Source organism: Pecten maximus, chromosome 10 (genome assembly GCF_902652985.1).
Source record: "Pecten maximus chromosome 10, xPecMax1.1, whole genome shotgun sequence".
Taxonomy (NCBI): domain Eukaryota; kingdom Metazoa; phylum Mollusca; class Bivalvia; order Pectinida; family Pectinidae; genus Pecten; species Pecten maximus.
In genome coordinates, this window is record NC_047024.1 from 38392758 (window position 1) to 38409739 (window position 16982).

Consider the following 16982-nt stretch of genomic DNA (forward strand, 5'->3'; position numbering starts at 1 on the left):
AAGTTATATATAGCACACTCTTTACAGGTATTGAAGGTGTCCAAATATCTATTTGAATATTTTTTTTTATCAAACCAGGCAGATCTTCACATAAGACAGTTCTTTAGTAACACACTACATCAAAAATTATGCTAAAATACTTGCATATAACTGTAGTAGAGTTGAAATAATAACGGAGGTGATCCTCACCACGACTGTTCACCTGGTCGTCATACCGGAAGTTGTTGACCAATCAGAACGAACCTTGGTATTCATCTAATTGAAACGATATTTCCAAACGAAGCAAAGATAGAAAAATGAGTTAGTTTGCTGTATTTCTGAAATATTCACTATAAACCAGCTGGGCCTGATGACATGGTACCAAAGAATAAATAAATAAATAAAAGACTTGAAAGTTCTCTCATTCTTCCTCTTATCTTACTCTCTAAAAACATTCAAATCATGAGTTATTCCCCTTTCTTGGAAAGTGCTTATATAAATGCTATTAATATATGAAAAGGTTTATAAAATATTGTTTTAAATTATAGGCCCATATATATATACATCACTTCATGTCTTAGCAAAATCATAGAAACATTTCTAAACTGATATAAAAACAGAGAGTATTTACTGAGGGATATTTATCAGCTTTTAAATCTATCAACTCAGGGTTGTTCTAGGTCTCTGTCCTCGTCCAATGATGTTCCTATTGTATATTAACGCAGATGTACCTCAGAGCTCTGACCTCGGTACCATGATGTTTTTATGTTATATCAACGCAGGGGTACCCTATTGCTCGGTCCTCGGTTGCATACTATTCCTATTGTATATTAACGCATGGGTACCCCAAGGCTCTGTCATCTGTCCCATGATGTTTTTATGGTATATTAACGCAGGAGTACCCCAGGGCTCTGTCCTCGGTCCAATGATGTTCCTATTGTATATTAACGCATGGGTACCCCAGGGCTCTGTCCTCGGTACCATGATGTTTTTATGGTATAATAACGCAGGAGTACTCCAGGGCTCGGTCCTCGGTCCCCTGATGTTCCTATTATATATATATTATACTAAAGTCTTTGACGTCACGAAAATTCACGAAAAAACCCCATATTGATCAATATCATTTGCAACAACTTATGTAATTAGTTTGTATAAAAGGTGAATATCTTTATGGTGGAATAAATTGTTTAAAATCTTTAAATTAAATTGATGAGTTTGTATTTATTTCAATAACCTACATTTTTGACTGGAACGGTCGGTTGTAGTCATGACGTCATAAGAACAGGTCCTATTGACAGCGCGAAATTTGATTTTTAGGATGTGACAACACTGTTACATGTTGGATATAAGACAAACTTAAATTCAAAAGAGAAATACAATTATTGTATAATCATTAATCTGCCTTGTATGAAAAGTTATGGTCCTGTAATTCTCAAAGGATTGCAGACAAATCAATTGCCCCTGTTGTGGGCTAGAAAGTATACCGATACCTGCATGGTTATTTTGTACAATATATGCGATACAAACGAACCGATTGTGTTCCGCTGAAACATGCATTTTTTCTTGTTTTGTCGAAATTTACAAATAATTCAACACATTAGGTAGCAGTGTACAGTAAAAATGCCCAATTTTGAAAAATATGACACATGTCTTAGATATTGTAAACATTGCCAGTTAACCCTACATATAAACTCTTTATAAAGTATATATATTTGTAATCTGTACAACATTTGCAATTTTAATACAGCTCTGAAGGATAAGTTAACTGATATTTTCTGTGATTTTTAGAGCTGTGAATAAATACCATGGTAACAACTTAAAAAATGCTCAGAAATTGCAAAATATTATGATATTTGACCCAAAATACCACAATTCTCTACACAATTTTTTTTCTGAAACCTATTTAAAATTAAATATCTCTATCCCAAAGACAGAATTAATCTTGTTTTGACATATGTTGTAAATTAAGTTTTTCCGCTATCTCACCTTTACTGTGGGCATCCATTTTTCGCTGTAGGCAAAACAAAATTTTCTGTGTAAACACACTTGCGGAAAATCCGGAAATTTAAAATCCGGAACCAATTTATTAATTTTTGTTTTAATTGCCGATGTTACTTCCATTTAATATCGCCATAACAGTGATTTATAGTCTTGTAAAATATCACTGGATTTGCTATTTAGATGACCCTGATAGCAAGCATCACCCAACATGTTCCGTGAACCTTTTCACGTTTCATAATGTTGTTATCTGTAGGTTTTCTCGTGAACTCCTTCGCAGTTTTCAGAGATATATATGTAGTCTAATACATTTGAGTATCTGTAATTTTATATGAGCTGATTTTGCAGAGTAAGTGTAAGAAGAAAGCACATGGCAAGGAGTAAGAGAAGATGTAGAAATGCTACAAACATGCATGTTACGTTTTGATTTACGTTGTAGTGACACGTGATATAATACACACACGTAAAGTAATATAATTAAAGTTCTCTTGAAAGTCATTGTAAGATATCAACACCTTAGGTCCTTAACAACACTGACGAGATATAAAAGGGCGAAGCAGCTAAATTACATGGTTTGACACATTCTTATCTAATTTGTATTAGAAGGCTATTTTATGTGTATTTTGTACGGTCTTTTCACTTAATTATTTCTAGAGAATCAAGTAGATATGGCGGGTGTGGCCGATTACTAAATCACATGAACACCAGTTGGAAGCTTTTTTGCCAACTTTTAATGTACATTCTATGAACCCTTATAATGAAAAAGTATAATGTGTATTCAGTAAAATAAACAAAAGTGCAAGAAATCCTCGCAGTTGTCAGCTCTCACATTTTGTGGAATATCCAGGATTCCCTGTTATGCCTTACATTGGCAACACCAATTCAGAACAGACGGATTTTCATTTACATAAATGAGTCACAATTCAAAATCTTGAACAGATATTTGAATTCATCTGCAGTTTCATTTCAATGGACACTAAACACTAAGATTCTTACTCTCAATATGATAAGGTCTTCAGTAAGTATTTATACAGTATTCTTATTCTTAATATAAATAGGTCTTCAGAAGAAGAACCGATCGAGACAAAACAAAATGACAACAGATCTTGTCTGAGAAGGAACCTTTTGTTGGTGCTAGCAGCAGTGGGCGTTGCTGTCGGGTTCTGTCTTGGATTCGGACTCAGGTCTGCAGACCTGTCCACGGACGCTATCATGTGGTTAGGTATGACGTAGGAATCTCTTGATTCTTGATTCAAGTGCTAATAATATGTACAATTTTATTCATTTGGAATCATTTCAAGACAATGACATGTTGCAGTTTTCTGAATGAAATTACTTTTATATGGACACGTGTTAAGTACGCAATGCCTGTTTAAATGATATATTGAAGTTAAAATGTCGATGTGTTTTTTTGCTTTGTTTTTTATGTATTTTTCTTTTGTTATTTATTTATTTTTTTTTTTTTATTGAAGGATGTTATTATATCTGTTCTATTTTTAGAACACCATTCTTGATTAATCGTCATTTGATATACTTATCACCGCTTTTCTCTTCACAATCAGTTAACTGTTGTACGTGTAATGTTTCCAGCACTGCCAGGCAAAATGTTCATGAGGATGTTGATGCTTACAATAATTCCACTGATCGCCAGCAGTATAATTATAGGTAGGTACCAGTGATAGAGGTTGATGTTTATAGTAAGTCTATACAATGGCAATATGTATCGATATAGTCGCTTCAGAAAGACAGGTAGGTACTTAACATTCATTAATAACATTAAGGGGTGTTTTGCGCTATTCTTTTGACGAATGTCATCTTCAGACAATTATAATATTTTTCTTATTTATCTTTGAAAATAACAATAATAGGGAAAATATAATTCGAAATGAAAACTCCTAGTAACGATGTTCTTGGTTGTTAAATTCCCCGTGTTTATGCTTATCTTAACAGGGACTGCTAACGCGGACCGGAAGTCTAGCGGACGAGTCGGCGCACTGGCGTTAGGATTCCTGGTATTGTCTAATGTCCTTGGTGCTATACTTGGAATAATTGTTTACTTCATCTTCACACCAGGTATATCCAGTTTCCCTTTATGCATTTATATTCCAGCCAGGATGATAGCATTATAATTGGTCGTTGTACCAGTCAAATTGTAGGGTGTGCGCATGAACATAATTATATCTATTTTACTGTATTTATATTATATTTATTTGATTGGCTCTCTAGCATATTTTATACTTAGCGATTAGTTACCATTCGTAGAGGTACATTCGAACATTGTTAGTCTCCTCACTGCGGCGCTCTTGAATCAGAGAGACATGCATGCGTATTAGAGAATCTCCAAAGTACCACCTGACCAACAGGTTAAAAGTTGTCCGCTCGTGGACGCTCTGGATACCAAATTATCTATCCCTTAAATAATTTATTTTTCAGCATAACGTCTTGATCTTCTACATACCGATCTATCTCAAACTGTACCATAATGCTTACTAATAAATAATGCTGTAAATATAGTGTTATTTTACAAGCCCATAAATTCCTACTGTGGTGCAATTTAATAGAAGTAACATGATAAACTTTTAGTATGTATCATTGCAAACTTTTGGCCTTGCTATTGACTTGTAATTTGTTAAGCTGTTTGTAAATTTCAGGAAAACATGCGAAAATGCATGTTTAAGTGAGATATAAGTAATTAGCTCATATCACTTATATTGCACAAAAATACCCACTCCGTTCTGCTCACAAGAGTCTACAACTCATAATAGGAGCATTGGTTTGGCAAGATTTGACTTAATTATATGTATAAACACTATTTTTAGTTTGACCTTGAAATGCAAATGGCGGTTGTAAATGATATCACTCAAATATGGCATATAAGGAGTTATTCCAAACATCAAAATGCTCTTAGAAAGCTCTGAACCACTTAATACACGACAAGAAGACTGCTTTTAGAAAAAAACTTTTCGACCCTTGAGTTTGGGGTAAAATATTCATATTTCTGAAAAAGGCCCAAAATTACTAGTTAAACATTAATCTTAAAAATGTACTTCTCGCTATGATCAGATTTCTTAAAAGTATGATATAGAAGCATTTTATTGAAATGACTCCCTTTATGCGATATTTGTGTAATTATATTCACAGCCGCCATTTGCATTTCAAGGTCGACACAAAATAAGTGTTTATACGTATATAAAGTCAAATCCGGTCAAACAACTGCTACTTTCCTGTGCTATAGACACTTGTGAGCATTGCAGCTTGGCTATTTTTCATGTTTGGTTATTTGTGTGACTTAGAAGCATTCCATGCTTAATCTCACTACAAAGGTAATTCTATATAAAAATCTGTTTGCATCTCCAGCAAGTTATTGGTGATTTTAAGACTAATATTTTCAAACAAACGTTTTGATATGTTACATGACAGTTTTTGAGCATTTGTTAAAGATATGTATTCGTGTTTAAAATTAATAATATTCTCCTTTGAAGATGACCCTTAGCATATTAACACTCTTTCCAGGTAACGATATGATGTATATTTCCACAAATAATCAAGTAGCTGTCAATTCAAGACATCTCCAGACACAGGATATGATTGCCGACTTCATACGGTGAGGAACGTTTTGCTGTCAAAACCATTTCAAAAGAGGTTGGACTCATTATATACTGTGCCATTTCCCCTGCAATGTCATATGACAATAGTAAAAGCATCGTTATAAAACTCGACATCGCGTTAGCAGACTGTACAACATTAGTAACATTTTATAACAGTATGACAATAGCCATTTAACATTGCCACTTTTATTACATTAATATATACGGTATAAAAATCATACAAGGATACCACAACTTGACAATATCAACAAATATATTGTCAATAAATTCATCTTTCTATCTATAAAAACAATAATTTGCGTTTCCTCTGTGATTATAGGTACCGAATTCTCACCATTATGCAGTTTTTTATCATCTGATTCAATATCCACTTTTCATTATATTCCCGCCAAATATTTCTGTGCGTGCATCCGTGATAAGTTCGTGTCCAATATATTCACATAACATCCCACCATCAAGTTCAACATCTGGTTTGATTTTTATTGTCATCAATCAAGGTTAAGGTTCGTACTGGATCAATTTTGAATTAAAACAGCTTTTGTTTATGATATCACATAAACCCCATGGACAGACATATTTCATGCTCGCGCCATAAGATCGCACCACTAATTTCTACACCTGATTAGATTTTGTGGTGAACGGTCAGGGTTGAAAGTCAAAGGTCACAATTGACCACTTTCAAAATAAAAAGCTGGTGTGCTAGATATAGGATACCTATGTGAATCCCGCTCACATTTTTTTTTAAAATTTTACCCAAACATACTAACATAATATATTTCAGTAATGTAGTACCAGACAACATAGTCAGCGCCTGCTTTCAAAAGGTAAGTTTTTCCTATGGTTAGAAAATATTTATGAAATATCATTTTGGTAGGGAAACTAGACTAAGTCGATATCTTTATATGGTATTCCCAAGTGACAAAATATAGATTACACCTACTTTAATGCTTTGTTATATTATTTATGAAAGCGCGAATTTGAATTACACCATATCTCACCACTGCGTTGTCCTAACCATTGCTACCATTGTAGACACAGACTCGGTACATTGCGGATCCGGTGTTGACGAATAGCACTAACGCCACAATACTTAGCAATACGAGAGAGGTGGGCGTTGTAAACGGGATCAACTTTTTAGGTGTGTAGCTGAATATCTTAATAAGGAAACAGTGTACAGTATATGGTGTTATTTCATTTCCTGTCATTCATAAAATGCGTTCATAAAATCATAAACACAGCTGGATAAGAGTAATGTCGAAGTTTAACCTACCCAACGAATAATGTGAGAACATCGCAATGCGCTAATACTTGGGAGACGTTATATGTTCCATAAATCCAGACATAAAACAACATCACTTGTATGTCTATCACATGTATATATATATTACAAAATATGTGCATATTACAATTGTATAGAAAAGTCTTATTATATAACTCATTATAATAGTATTATATAATTAAGGCGTGTAACTATGGCGATGTAACGCAGTATAAACTGACGCCATGACCGATATAATAACCTTTATAAGTTTTAATTAGATATTATTGGTTATCTTTCCCCAGTAAACTGTTATCAATGTTTTCTTACCTCTTTGTTAAACGATCTTAAGTATAATCTTTATTTGTTCTATCATCACCAGAATAGGGAAATGTAAATGTATTGATTTAAAAGTAAAATAAAACAATGAATACGAAAAATTTAAAATACGTCGAGTGTGTAATGCCATAGAGAATTCCACGCCTTTTGCAAATACATATGTACCATAACTATCTCGCAAAATCAACTATATAGATATAGATTATATGTATCATTCATCGAACTACAGTGTAGATACTATACAAATTTATCACATTATATAATATAACACAGTACATTGTATATGAGATATCAATTATGTACAGGTGTGATCCTGATCTCAGCTGTGGTGGGGTTGGCCGCCAGTACTGTGGAGGAAGCTAATACCAGCTTTATCCCCTTCTTCAGGGCCACGTCTGATATCTTCATCAAGATCATGCAATGGTTTATATGGTAAAGATGTTTTGTCTTTAAAGTCTTTTTCTCCAAAATGCTTTATTCATACTGTTGGTTTAAGGGGAAAAAACCGACATATTTCTCAATTTGTTGCATTTAAAATAAACCCAATCAATTATTAAGCAGTAAAACATTATTACTTATTGATCAATACCATACTACAGAGCCACTTATCAATCTTAAGAACATAATATTAGATTATGCAGATATATGATTGAAAGAGGAAGCCATTGTTAAAGATGTTATCAATGACATTACAATAAGATGCAAATACTATAAATCGTATTTAGGAATGTTTAAAAGCAACGTATATGTTTTCACCGCTCTTTAATTTATTTTTTCGTTATCGTAAGGAATGTGATACTTTAGATTTTTCTCTTTTGCGCGAACAGCATGAGCTGAAATATAATTAAATGACTCGCAAAAAAGTTATCATTGTTTTATACGGCGATGTGTCACATCAAACTGCCAGAATAATAGCTTTGGAAGGCTCATGACAATCTACCTTAGAACCCAAATTAGACACAACGTGTTTAGAAATTTTGTGACGACCACCGATGCAGTTTTTGCTGTAGCAGTTAAAGATTGAAAGTAGTGGACTTATCATTCTGTTCAACAAAAACGAATGCCAATAGTATCCGGTGTACTGTGTGTGATTTGACAAGCGCCATTTATATTTCACATGTTGTTTGTGTAAATTTGGAGTCACTTTTTCTACTGTACACATTTCAAGTTGACGGAAACAAAAAGTCAAAAATACAATATGTGTTTTCCCGACTAAAATGAGGACAACAGATGGTATTTGATTAATTCACCGTTATTGGGGTCATTACAGTATACTCTACACAAAGATAAAAGAATTGAACTGAGACGGATAATAATAAAATATGTGTAACGTTAGAAACTTATCCTACGTATAATTCATTGTTTGGGAAAAAATCACTTAAAGTGGTGTATAAAAATATCATCTATGTACCAAAACACAAGTATATGGTATTTTAACAAGGATAAGCGACCCCCCTACTTAAAAAAGGAGATATCGTCAATAGTAAGACCAACAATATGAAATACAACATGTCATTATATTGTTGCAGGTCGACCCCGGTGGGAGTAGCCAGTCTGATATGTGTATCCATTGTACAGGTGGAGAGTATTGAGGACACATTTCGGAGTCTCGGCATGTTCATCCTCTACTATACGATCGGTATACTGGTACAACACTTCGTCCTTATCCCTGTCGTCTACTTCGTCATCATCCGCAAAAATCCATTCAAGTTCTTACTCACTGCCATCAGGCCGTGGATGGCGACCTTTGGAACTGCAAGTTCGTAAGTAAAAAGATTTTTTTTATTAAACATTGTACATGCAAGCTTTATTTTTTGTTTATATACATTGTGCATTCAAGTTTTTTTTTTTTTAGTTTTCTAAACTTAAACATTAATGTCTATAACTAGCTACATGGTATTAAAAATAATGAACTTTATCAACTGATGCTAAAGGCCCGCTTAGCAAAGGTAATCTTTAGCATCATAACATTTGTTTTAAGTATGCACGCTGCATAGATTTCAAAACAATACTATACAAAACAATACAATACAATAAAATACAATGCAATAAATACAATGCAGTTGTTATTTGTATAATTAAATGTTAACTGTCCGTTTGTCCACACATGAATGCCTACAAAAGTATTATACTTCCATAAGTGACAGTTAGAAGGCACGTGTATTGGTAAAGAACGGCTAACTTCTGTATCTTAATGGAAGGGTCGGTTCTACTTCTACTTATATAGACAATAACGTTATTTCCGTATCAATTGTAAAAGAACGCTGGCTTTGCTCGCCTAACTGTCCAACTTTGCTTTGCCTGGCGCTTCTTCTATTCCAAAGCGATGACTCTGTACCCAGTTTAATGGATTGTTTTACTTTCTACAATATAAATATGGTCTTTACTTCTACTCCACCACAGTACCGGTTTCGTATCCCATGGCAAGGGAGTATTTTTGTTTCCAGAGCTTTGGTACCTAGTGAAAGCAGGCTGTCCTTATATCGTAGGCGTTTTTTTTTAGACCTAATTGTCCTAACTTTTTACTGTTTATTTATCATCATGTGAATATCTAACGCAATCAGCGACAGAAAACTTCATCAAAATCATAAACGTATTTATAAGGTATCTTAGTGTATGTGGTTGGCAGTTTTAAGGAAGATTATGAAATATGCTGGAAACCGAAGCGTTGCTTTTTGTCGTCATTTCGGAATAATCTTTCGATATAACCTGTTACTTTTGCGTTATTTGTGCGGTTTTCTCATACAAGAGTTAGCACAACCAGCTTTCGCATTAAATAAAGAATTGAATTGTGTTACTTATATTTTTCCAGTGCACTTGCTATGCCAGAGATGATAAATACCTGTGAAAACATGAATAAGTCTGATGTCAAGGTATGTCGGTTCGTCTTACCGTTAGGTGTGGCCATGTGTCGGCCAGGCAGTGTCTATTTCATCGTTATGTCGAGCCTCTTCATCACCAACCTGACGGGAGTGGAATATTCTGCGGCAGACGTCTTAATGATTGGGTATTTACTCCATAGTATAAAATTGTAGTTCAAAAAGGTCGTACAAAGAGCAATAGTCATTACTTATTCCATTTATCTTCTATCCTCTTTAATCAGAAAGAAACAAATCAATGTAAATCAGATTGTAACAAGGCTAGGAAGGTTTCCTGATTCTAATGTAAGACTTAATAGGTTGGTCTTTGTCTTTATGAAAACGTATCAATCTGCAGTCATTATGTAATGATACTTAATGTTGTTCATATCAGTTATTTGCCGCCCAAACAAACAGAAAACCAGCCAATATCATAATTTAAGCGATGGAGAGGAGACAATACTTCTTGGTCGTAATTAATCTGTTTCTCAAATATACTACTACTCTCTACTCCGAGGGTATACATTAAAAATCTTAAAGATAATATTTGGAAGGCAAGATGGGCAATTCACGAGCAACCGACAATAATACGTTTTACACGAAAAGAATAATTGGAATATGACATTTTTCACAGCTGTTATTGGGGAACAGGGAAGTATCAAATAACGATAAAACAAAAACAGTCTATAAATAGTCAGATACTGTTTTCAATGAATTAAATTGGTCATGGCTTCCAATAACCCTCAGGAACTCTGGGAACAGAAGCCGATGATAATAAATAATAAAACTGACAACAAAAAAGATATCCTTAGATATGGATAACTCTTAAAAGTTGTCAGTCACATAGGTTAGGGGTAGCGTTTCAGGTGTTCATAGAAATTCCAACAAATGGACGATACCAAGAAGGGATGACCCCTGCATAAGTACACTGTATAATGTTGTTGGTGAAATTTAAAATGGCGATATTTTACTATATACCTCTATCTTGACGTTACAATGCATAAGGTGCCAATTAGTTGTTAGGTAACAATTGAAACAGATTCAAGGTATTAAAAAGTACGTTTTTGGTATACATCGATAGTATGGTAATCGTTTGAAAAAAATGTAACACCATGTAACCTGACATTTATCTCGTCGCCAATCAGTGATATAAATGTAAAACTTTGTTATCTGACACTCATCTTGTCAACAGCTTGCTGACAACCGTAAGCTCTCTCTCTATCCCATCCGTTCCAAGTGCTGCTATTGTGATTATCATCATTGTTCTGGAATCGATCAACGTGGACACCACAGCTGTTGGACTTCTTCTGGCTCTGGAGTGGTATACGTAAGTAAAACTTACATTTACTCTTCTGGCTCTAGATTTGTGTAAGTGAGTACAACATACAACTACCCTTCTGGCTCTAGATTTGTGTAAGTGAGTACAACATACAACCACTCTTCTGGCTCTAGATTTGTGTAAGTGAGTACAACATACAACTACTCTTCTGGCTCTAGATTTGTGTAAGTGAGTACAACATACAACTACCCTTCTGGCTCTAGATTTGTGTAAGTGAGTACAACATACAACCACTCTTCTGGCTCTAGATTTGTGTAAGTGAGTACAACATACAACTACCCTTCTGGCTCTAGATTTGTGTAAGTACAACATACAACCACTCTTCTGGCTCTAGATTTGTGTAAGTGAGTACAACACACAGCTATTCTTCTGGCTCTAGATTTGTGTAAGTGAGTACAACATACAACTACTCTTCTGGCTCTAGATTTGTGTAAGTACAACATACAACCACTCTTCTGGCTCTAGATTTGTGTAAGTGAGTACAACACACAGCTATTCTTCTGGCTCTGGAGTTATATACGTGAGTACAAACTTTTATCTACTCTTTTGGCTCCAGAGTGGTGTAGATGAGTACAACATACAACTACTAGGTAGTTCTCTATCAATCGTATTCATAGAATCATAATACGAGTTTACGAATGGTTTCATTTTTCCGAGCCTCTGATAAATACGAGGCTGATTGATATGTTGTGAGCCTCACAATGAAAGATTTGAATTTTACCGGACGTATTGTATTGTTTTTCAATATATAATCCCCTTCAGTATCTATACACTTTTGCCAGTGTTGTTTAAGGACGTCAATGCCCCTTTAATAGAACTCCTTTTCTTGGCTGAAAGTCATCCACTGCATTTATGACGTCATCATCGGACTGAAAGTGGGTACCTGAAATAGCTATTTTCAGTTTTGGAAATAGATGAAAGTCTGATGGAGCGAGATCAGGTGAATAAGGCGGATGCTTAATCAATTTAAAGCCACAATCGTGAATGGCAGCCATGGCAATGACTTATGAACAGGAGCATTGTGCTGACGGAATAACACACCTTTAGTGAGCTTTCCGTGGGGCTAAAGTTTAATATTTTCCGTAACTGCCTCAGAAGTGAAGCATAGTATGTGTCATTGATTGTTTGTCCCTTTTGGAGATAATCTGTCAGCAGAATACTGTCAGCAGAATACTATCTGCATCCCAGAAAACCGAGGCCATAACCTTCCCAGTTGATTGGACAGTCTTTGCCTTCTTTGGCGGGGGAGAGCAAGGGTGCTTCCGTTGCTTCGATTATTGTTTGGCCTCTGGGGTAAAATAATAGACCCATGTTTAATCCATAGTGACAAAAAAGAAAGTTGGCAGGATCTTCCTCAAAAAGGTTAAGATTAGCACGTGATCATGTGCGCCTGGTGTGCTTCTGATAACCTTTCAGAAGTCTTGGTACCCATCAGGCCGAAAGCTTTCTCATTGCAAGATCATCTTCCAGAATGGAATGAACTCTTTCCGTGAAATGTCAACTCTACTGGCTATATATATTTCTGTGACTCGTCTGTCAGTCATAACAATATTATGAACTTTATTGACCATTTCTTGGGTTGCAACGTTGACAGGCCTTCCAGGACCGGGGTCATCCTCAAGGCTCTGTCGGCCGCGCTTAAATTCCACCACTCACCGTTTCACTGTAGTATATGAAGGGGCATCTTTCCCTTGTTTTGCTACCATATCATTATGGATATCTTCAGGTGTTAAATCTCTTGATGCTAATAATGGATCACTGCTCTTTCACGAATTTTGTCCATTTTGCAAAAGCCGCATATCTTGTTTACTATATAGTCAGAGAATAGCAGGACTTAAAAAGAACATCCTTGAGTACCTCCTTCAATACGAGGCTCACAACATATCAATCACCCTCGTATTTCATATGAAATGGAAAGTTTTGTTATATTATGTTTATCACATAAAGATATGTGTGTAAACTTTAGCAAAAACAGCTTTTTCAGACTTTTTGAAATAGCGTTTTTTTTTTCTCTTCCTGACTTTTTCTTTGGTGACGTCTTCATTTTTCTGAGATGTTTTACGAGCTCCTTTGTTTGCAGAATAATCTTCATTAGTTGAAAATCTACTACAATACAACAATACTACGATAGATTTCTAGAATGTAATATATATTTCTAAAATGGTCTCTATAAGTACGGAACTCAGTCTCGATATCTGATCAACATAAGTATGCTGTATTATACTCTCTCTTTACTCACTGATAACCCACCGACAATGACGTCATTACGTTAGTTTGAGACAACCAATGACGTATCTGCCGTAGAACCTGACTCCTAGGTCTGGGATGATGAAAAAGGAATTGTGATTGACATAGGAAATTGAGATTGGAATCATATTTTCACATTCTAGTTCTTGGGTGGTGTATTAGAACATCAGAATTTGAGATTAACATCAGAAATTGAGATTAACATTATTACACATCCTAGCTTTATACATTATAAGTATTTTACGTGGTTGTACATGATGTTATATTACTGATTTTCAGAGACCGGATCCGTGGTGCTAGTAACGCCCTTCATGTGGTCACGTGTGTAATGGTGGTGAACAAATTTTGTACTTCCGGGTCGAATAACAAGAAACGTGAAAGAAATGTTTTACTTGTATAGAAATGATATATATGCATATGTAACAAATTCGAATTATTCCTATTTCCGTTAATCTCATAATGCTTTATACGACGACTGCATGGCGTCACAAACTATCATTGTATGTTTTATAACGGTAGGTTACAAAATAAATATACTGGTGCATAAATATTTGTCATTTTTTTTAATCAAAGAATCTTTTCATACGATTTGTATTAGTTTTTAGATTATTAATTCATAAACATTGGAAAATACAAGACAACCTTCCTGCAAAAAAAGTATGTCTTTGGAGGATATTAATACCGGTGTGTGAACAAAACTGTAACCTATCTATAAAAGTTATTGAAAGTATGGCGATGAAAATCAACAAATTCATGAAAATATGGTTAGATTTACCACCTAACTTCTCTTTACAGAAGACTGGATTAACTGCCGTAGTTTTTACATTATCCGCTAGGTTTCGCTTCGAAAATTCATAAGAGCTGCCATCGGAGAGAAATGGTACTGGATCCTAATCAGCAATGTCCGAAGGGTATTTCGCTGGTGGCACATGTGCGGCATGTACTTATTAAAAATAATAACAAGTGTCAAAAAACTTTGTATTTAAAACTCAACACACTATAGTGTCTACCTATATCTGTTTGGGCGACAGCCTCGCCTTGAAGATATCCTAGGAATGTGCTCCGGAGGAAGATTGACAAGGAAGATATATATCGCATAAGTGATTTCGGTTGACGATCACTGCTGCCATTGAGTCATGGTGACAGGTGATATGAGTCTGGAATGGTAATTAGTTGGTTCATCACTTTGTAGATTAGTATGAGGCAATTCTTATTCCCCCGTTCCTCTAGTGATTCCTATCCCAGATTCTGTATCAGACCTGTGACACTGATGATGTCCCGTCAGTATGGAATGTTGGTTACATACCTGGATGCTTGTCTCTGCTGCTTCTAGTCTGTTGATGTGTTGTGTGTGTGGGCTCCAGATGGCAGTTTTCTAGTCTAGGTCTTATGATGGTCTTGGAAGCCTTTTTCCTCCTGTGGAGCAGAGGTTAGATTTTAATTAGATTTCTTCGGAGCATTCCTAGAACACGGTATGCTTCTGATGCTTCATTCCCTATATGTGTGTTCCGCTTCATGTCGCTATTGATGGTGATTCAGAGTTACGGTGTTCCATTGATCTGTTCCAGTAGATCCCTTGGTACAAATGCAGATAATGTAGATAAGATGGGATGGGACAAACGTTTTTAATGCAAGGCTGCCACAGTACATGCATCGGTTAGGTCATCATGGGGTCACTTATCGTCATCTTCCGGCTGCTTGCTTTAATTAGCCAAGAGCGAGATGTCAAGATGGGGATACAGGGGCCTTGGGGACCGCTTTGCTAGAGGTAGGGGATTTGTTTGGTTGAGCCAATCACCTCATAGGCTTGGCAGATTCCAATGACAAGCTAGCATAGGTTTCACTTGCTCCGACCTATCCAGTAACAGTCTCAATAACACTATTGGTGTCAGGTCCACAGCTTAATATTGTGTATTGTTATATAATACTACAAACCTGTGTTTGAGTTTTATATTTGTTTTTATAGACTACAGTAAATCTACTTTTTACAGCAGTACTGGGAGCTTCTTATGTCATCCACAACAGAAGTGTCGGTTCTCAATTACTCATATCTTGCTAGAACTCTCCAGAATGACCAATGTGGCCGTCTCTTAAATCTCTTCTCAAGTTCCACCAGTGGGATTCAGCTTCAACTTACCTGAAATGATCATGAGATGGTCCTGACCAAGTGTTGTTATTTTTCGGGTCGGTCCAAAATCCAAATTGAAAAACGTTAAAATGTTCTTCTCCAGTTCCGCTGGTGTCATTGAACTGGAAATTGGTGAGAATGTTAAGGAAGGGGAGCCAACAAGCAGTTGTTATTTTTCGGCCTTTTAAAAACTTTGAAATTGTAGCAACGACGGCCATTTTGTAACATGATTGCGCAATCATGGTTTTCCTGAACAACACATATTTCAAACTTCTTCTCAAGTTCCACCAGAGGGATTCAGCTCTACCTTACCAGAAATGATCCTGAGATAGTCTTGATCAAGTGTTGTTACTTTTCGGGTCGGTCCGAAATCCAAGATGGCCGCCATCTTGATAAACACGTTTTTAACTTCTCGAGTTCCGCTGGTGCCATTGAGGTGGAAATTGGTGAGGATGTTAAGGAAGGGGAGCCAACAAAGTGTTATTTTTCACCTATTTCAAACCTCTTCTAGAGTTCCACCAATGGAAACAAGGATGGATAGTATTGCAACAGCAATACAAAGTCCCCTGCCTGACCCAGGAGTGCAACTATTTATTTCCCATTTTTTAAACTACGTGTTATACTGATCACGAATACCAAGTTTCATTAAAATCAGAGTAGTACTTTAGGATTGTCCGGACACGCCTCAACCAATGAGAAGCCGGCGGCCATTTTGAAGAATGTTTTTTTTCAAAAGAAAAATTGGGATGCACAACTACATGTGATACTGATAATGTATACCAAGTTTCGTTAAAATCGGAGTAGTACTTGAGGAGGAGTTGTCCGGACAAGTCTCAACCAATGAGAAGTTGGCGGCCATTTTGAAAATTAGTTTTTGGAAAAAAATGTAGGATGCACAACTACATGTTATACTGATCATGAATACCAAATTTCGTTAAAATCGGAGTACTTTTAAGGGGGAGTTGTCCGGACAAGCCTTAACCAATGAGAAGCCGGCAGCCATTTTGAAAAATAAATTTTTGAAGAAAAAATATGTGGGATGCACAACTACATGTTATACTGATCATGTATACCAAGTTTCGCTAAAATCGGAGTAGTACTTAAGGAGGAGTTGTCCGGACAAGTCTCAACCAATGAGAAGTCGGCGGCCATTTTGAAAATTGGTTTTTCGAAAAAAAAAAATTGGGATGCACAACTACATGTTATACTGATCATGAATACCAAATTT

General features: G+C 35.6%; 1 protein-coding gene across 1 annotated transcript in view; it reads left to right on the forward strand.

Annotated features, from left to right (window-relative positions):
- The window catches only part of LOC117336124 (excitatory amino acid transporter-like), a 33375-nt gene extending 19218 nt beyond the window's left edge, over positions 1-14157 (forward strand). The window contains exons 2-12 of the mRNA XM_033896504.1: positions 3036-3199; positions 3568-3642; positions 3928-4050; positions 5491-5581; positions 6367-6409; positions 6618-6723; positions 7488-7614; positions 8712-8945; positions 9995-10189; positions 11233-11367; positions 13906-14157. Of these exons, the coding sequence (XP_033752395.1) occupies positions 3036-3199; positions 3568-3642; positions 3928-4050; positions 5491-5581; positions 6367-6409; positions 6618-6723; positions 7488-7614; positions 8712-8945; positions 9995-10189; positions 11233-11367; positions 13906-14026 (1414 nt within the window). The 3' untranslated portion in view covers positions 14027-14157. The remainder of the gene's footprint in view (positions 1-3035; positions 3200-3567; positions 3643-3927; positions 4051-5490; positions 5582-6366; positions 6410-6617; positions 6724-7487; positions 7615-8711; positions 8946-9994; positions 10190-11232; positions 11368-13905) is intronic.
- Positions 14158-16982: the final 2825 nt, after the last annotated feature.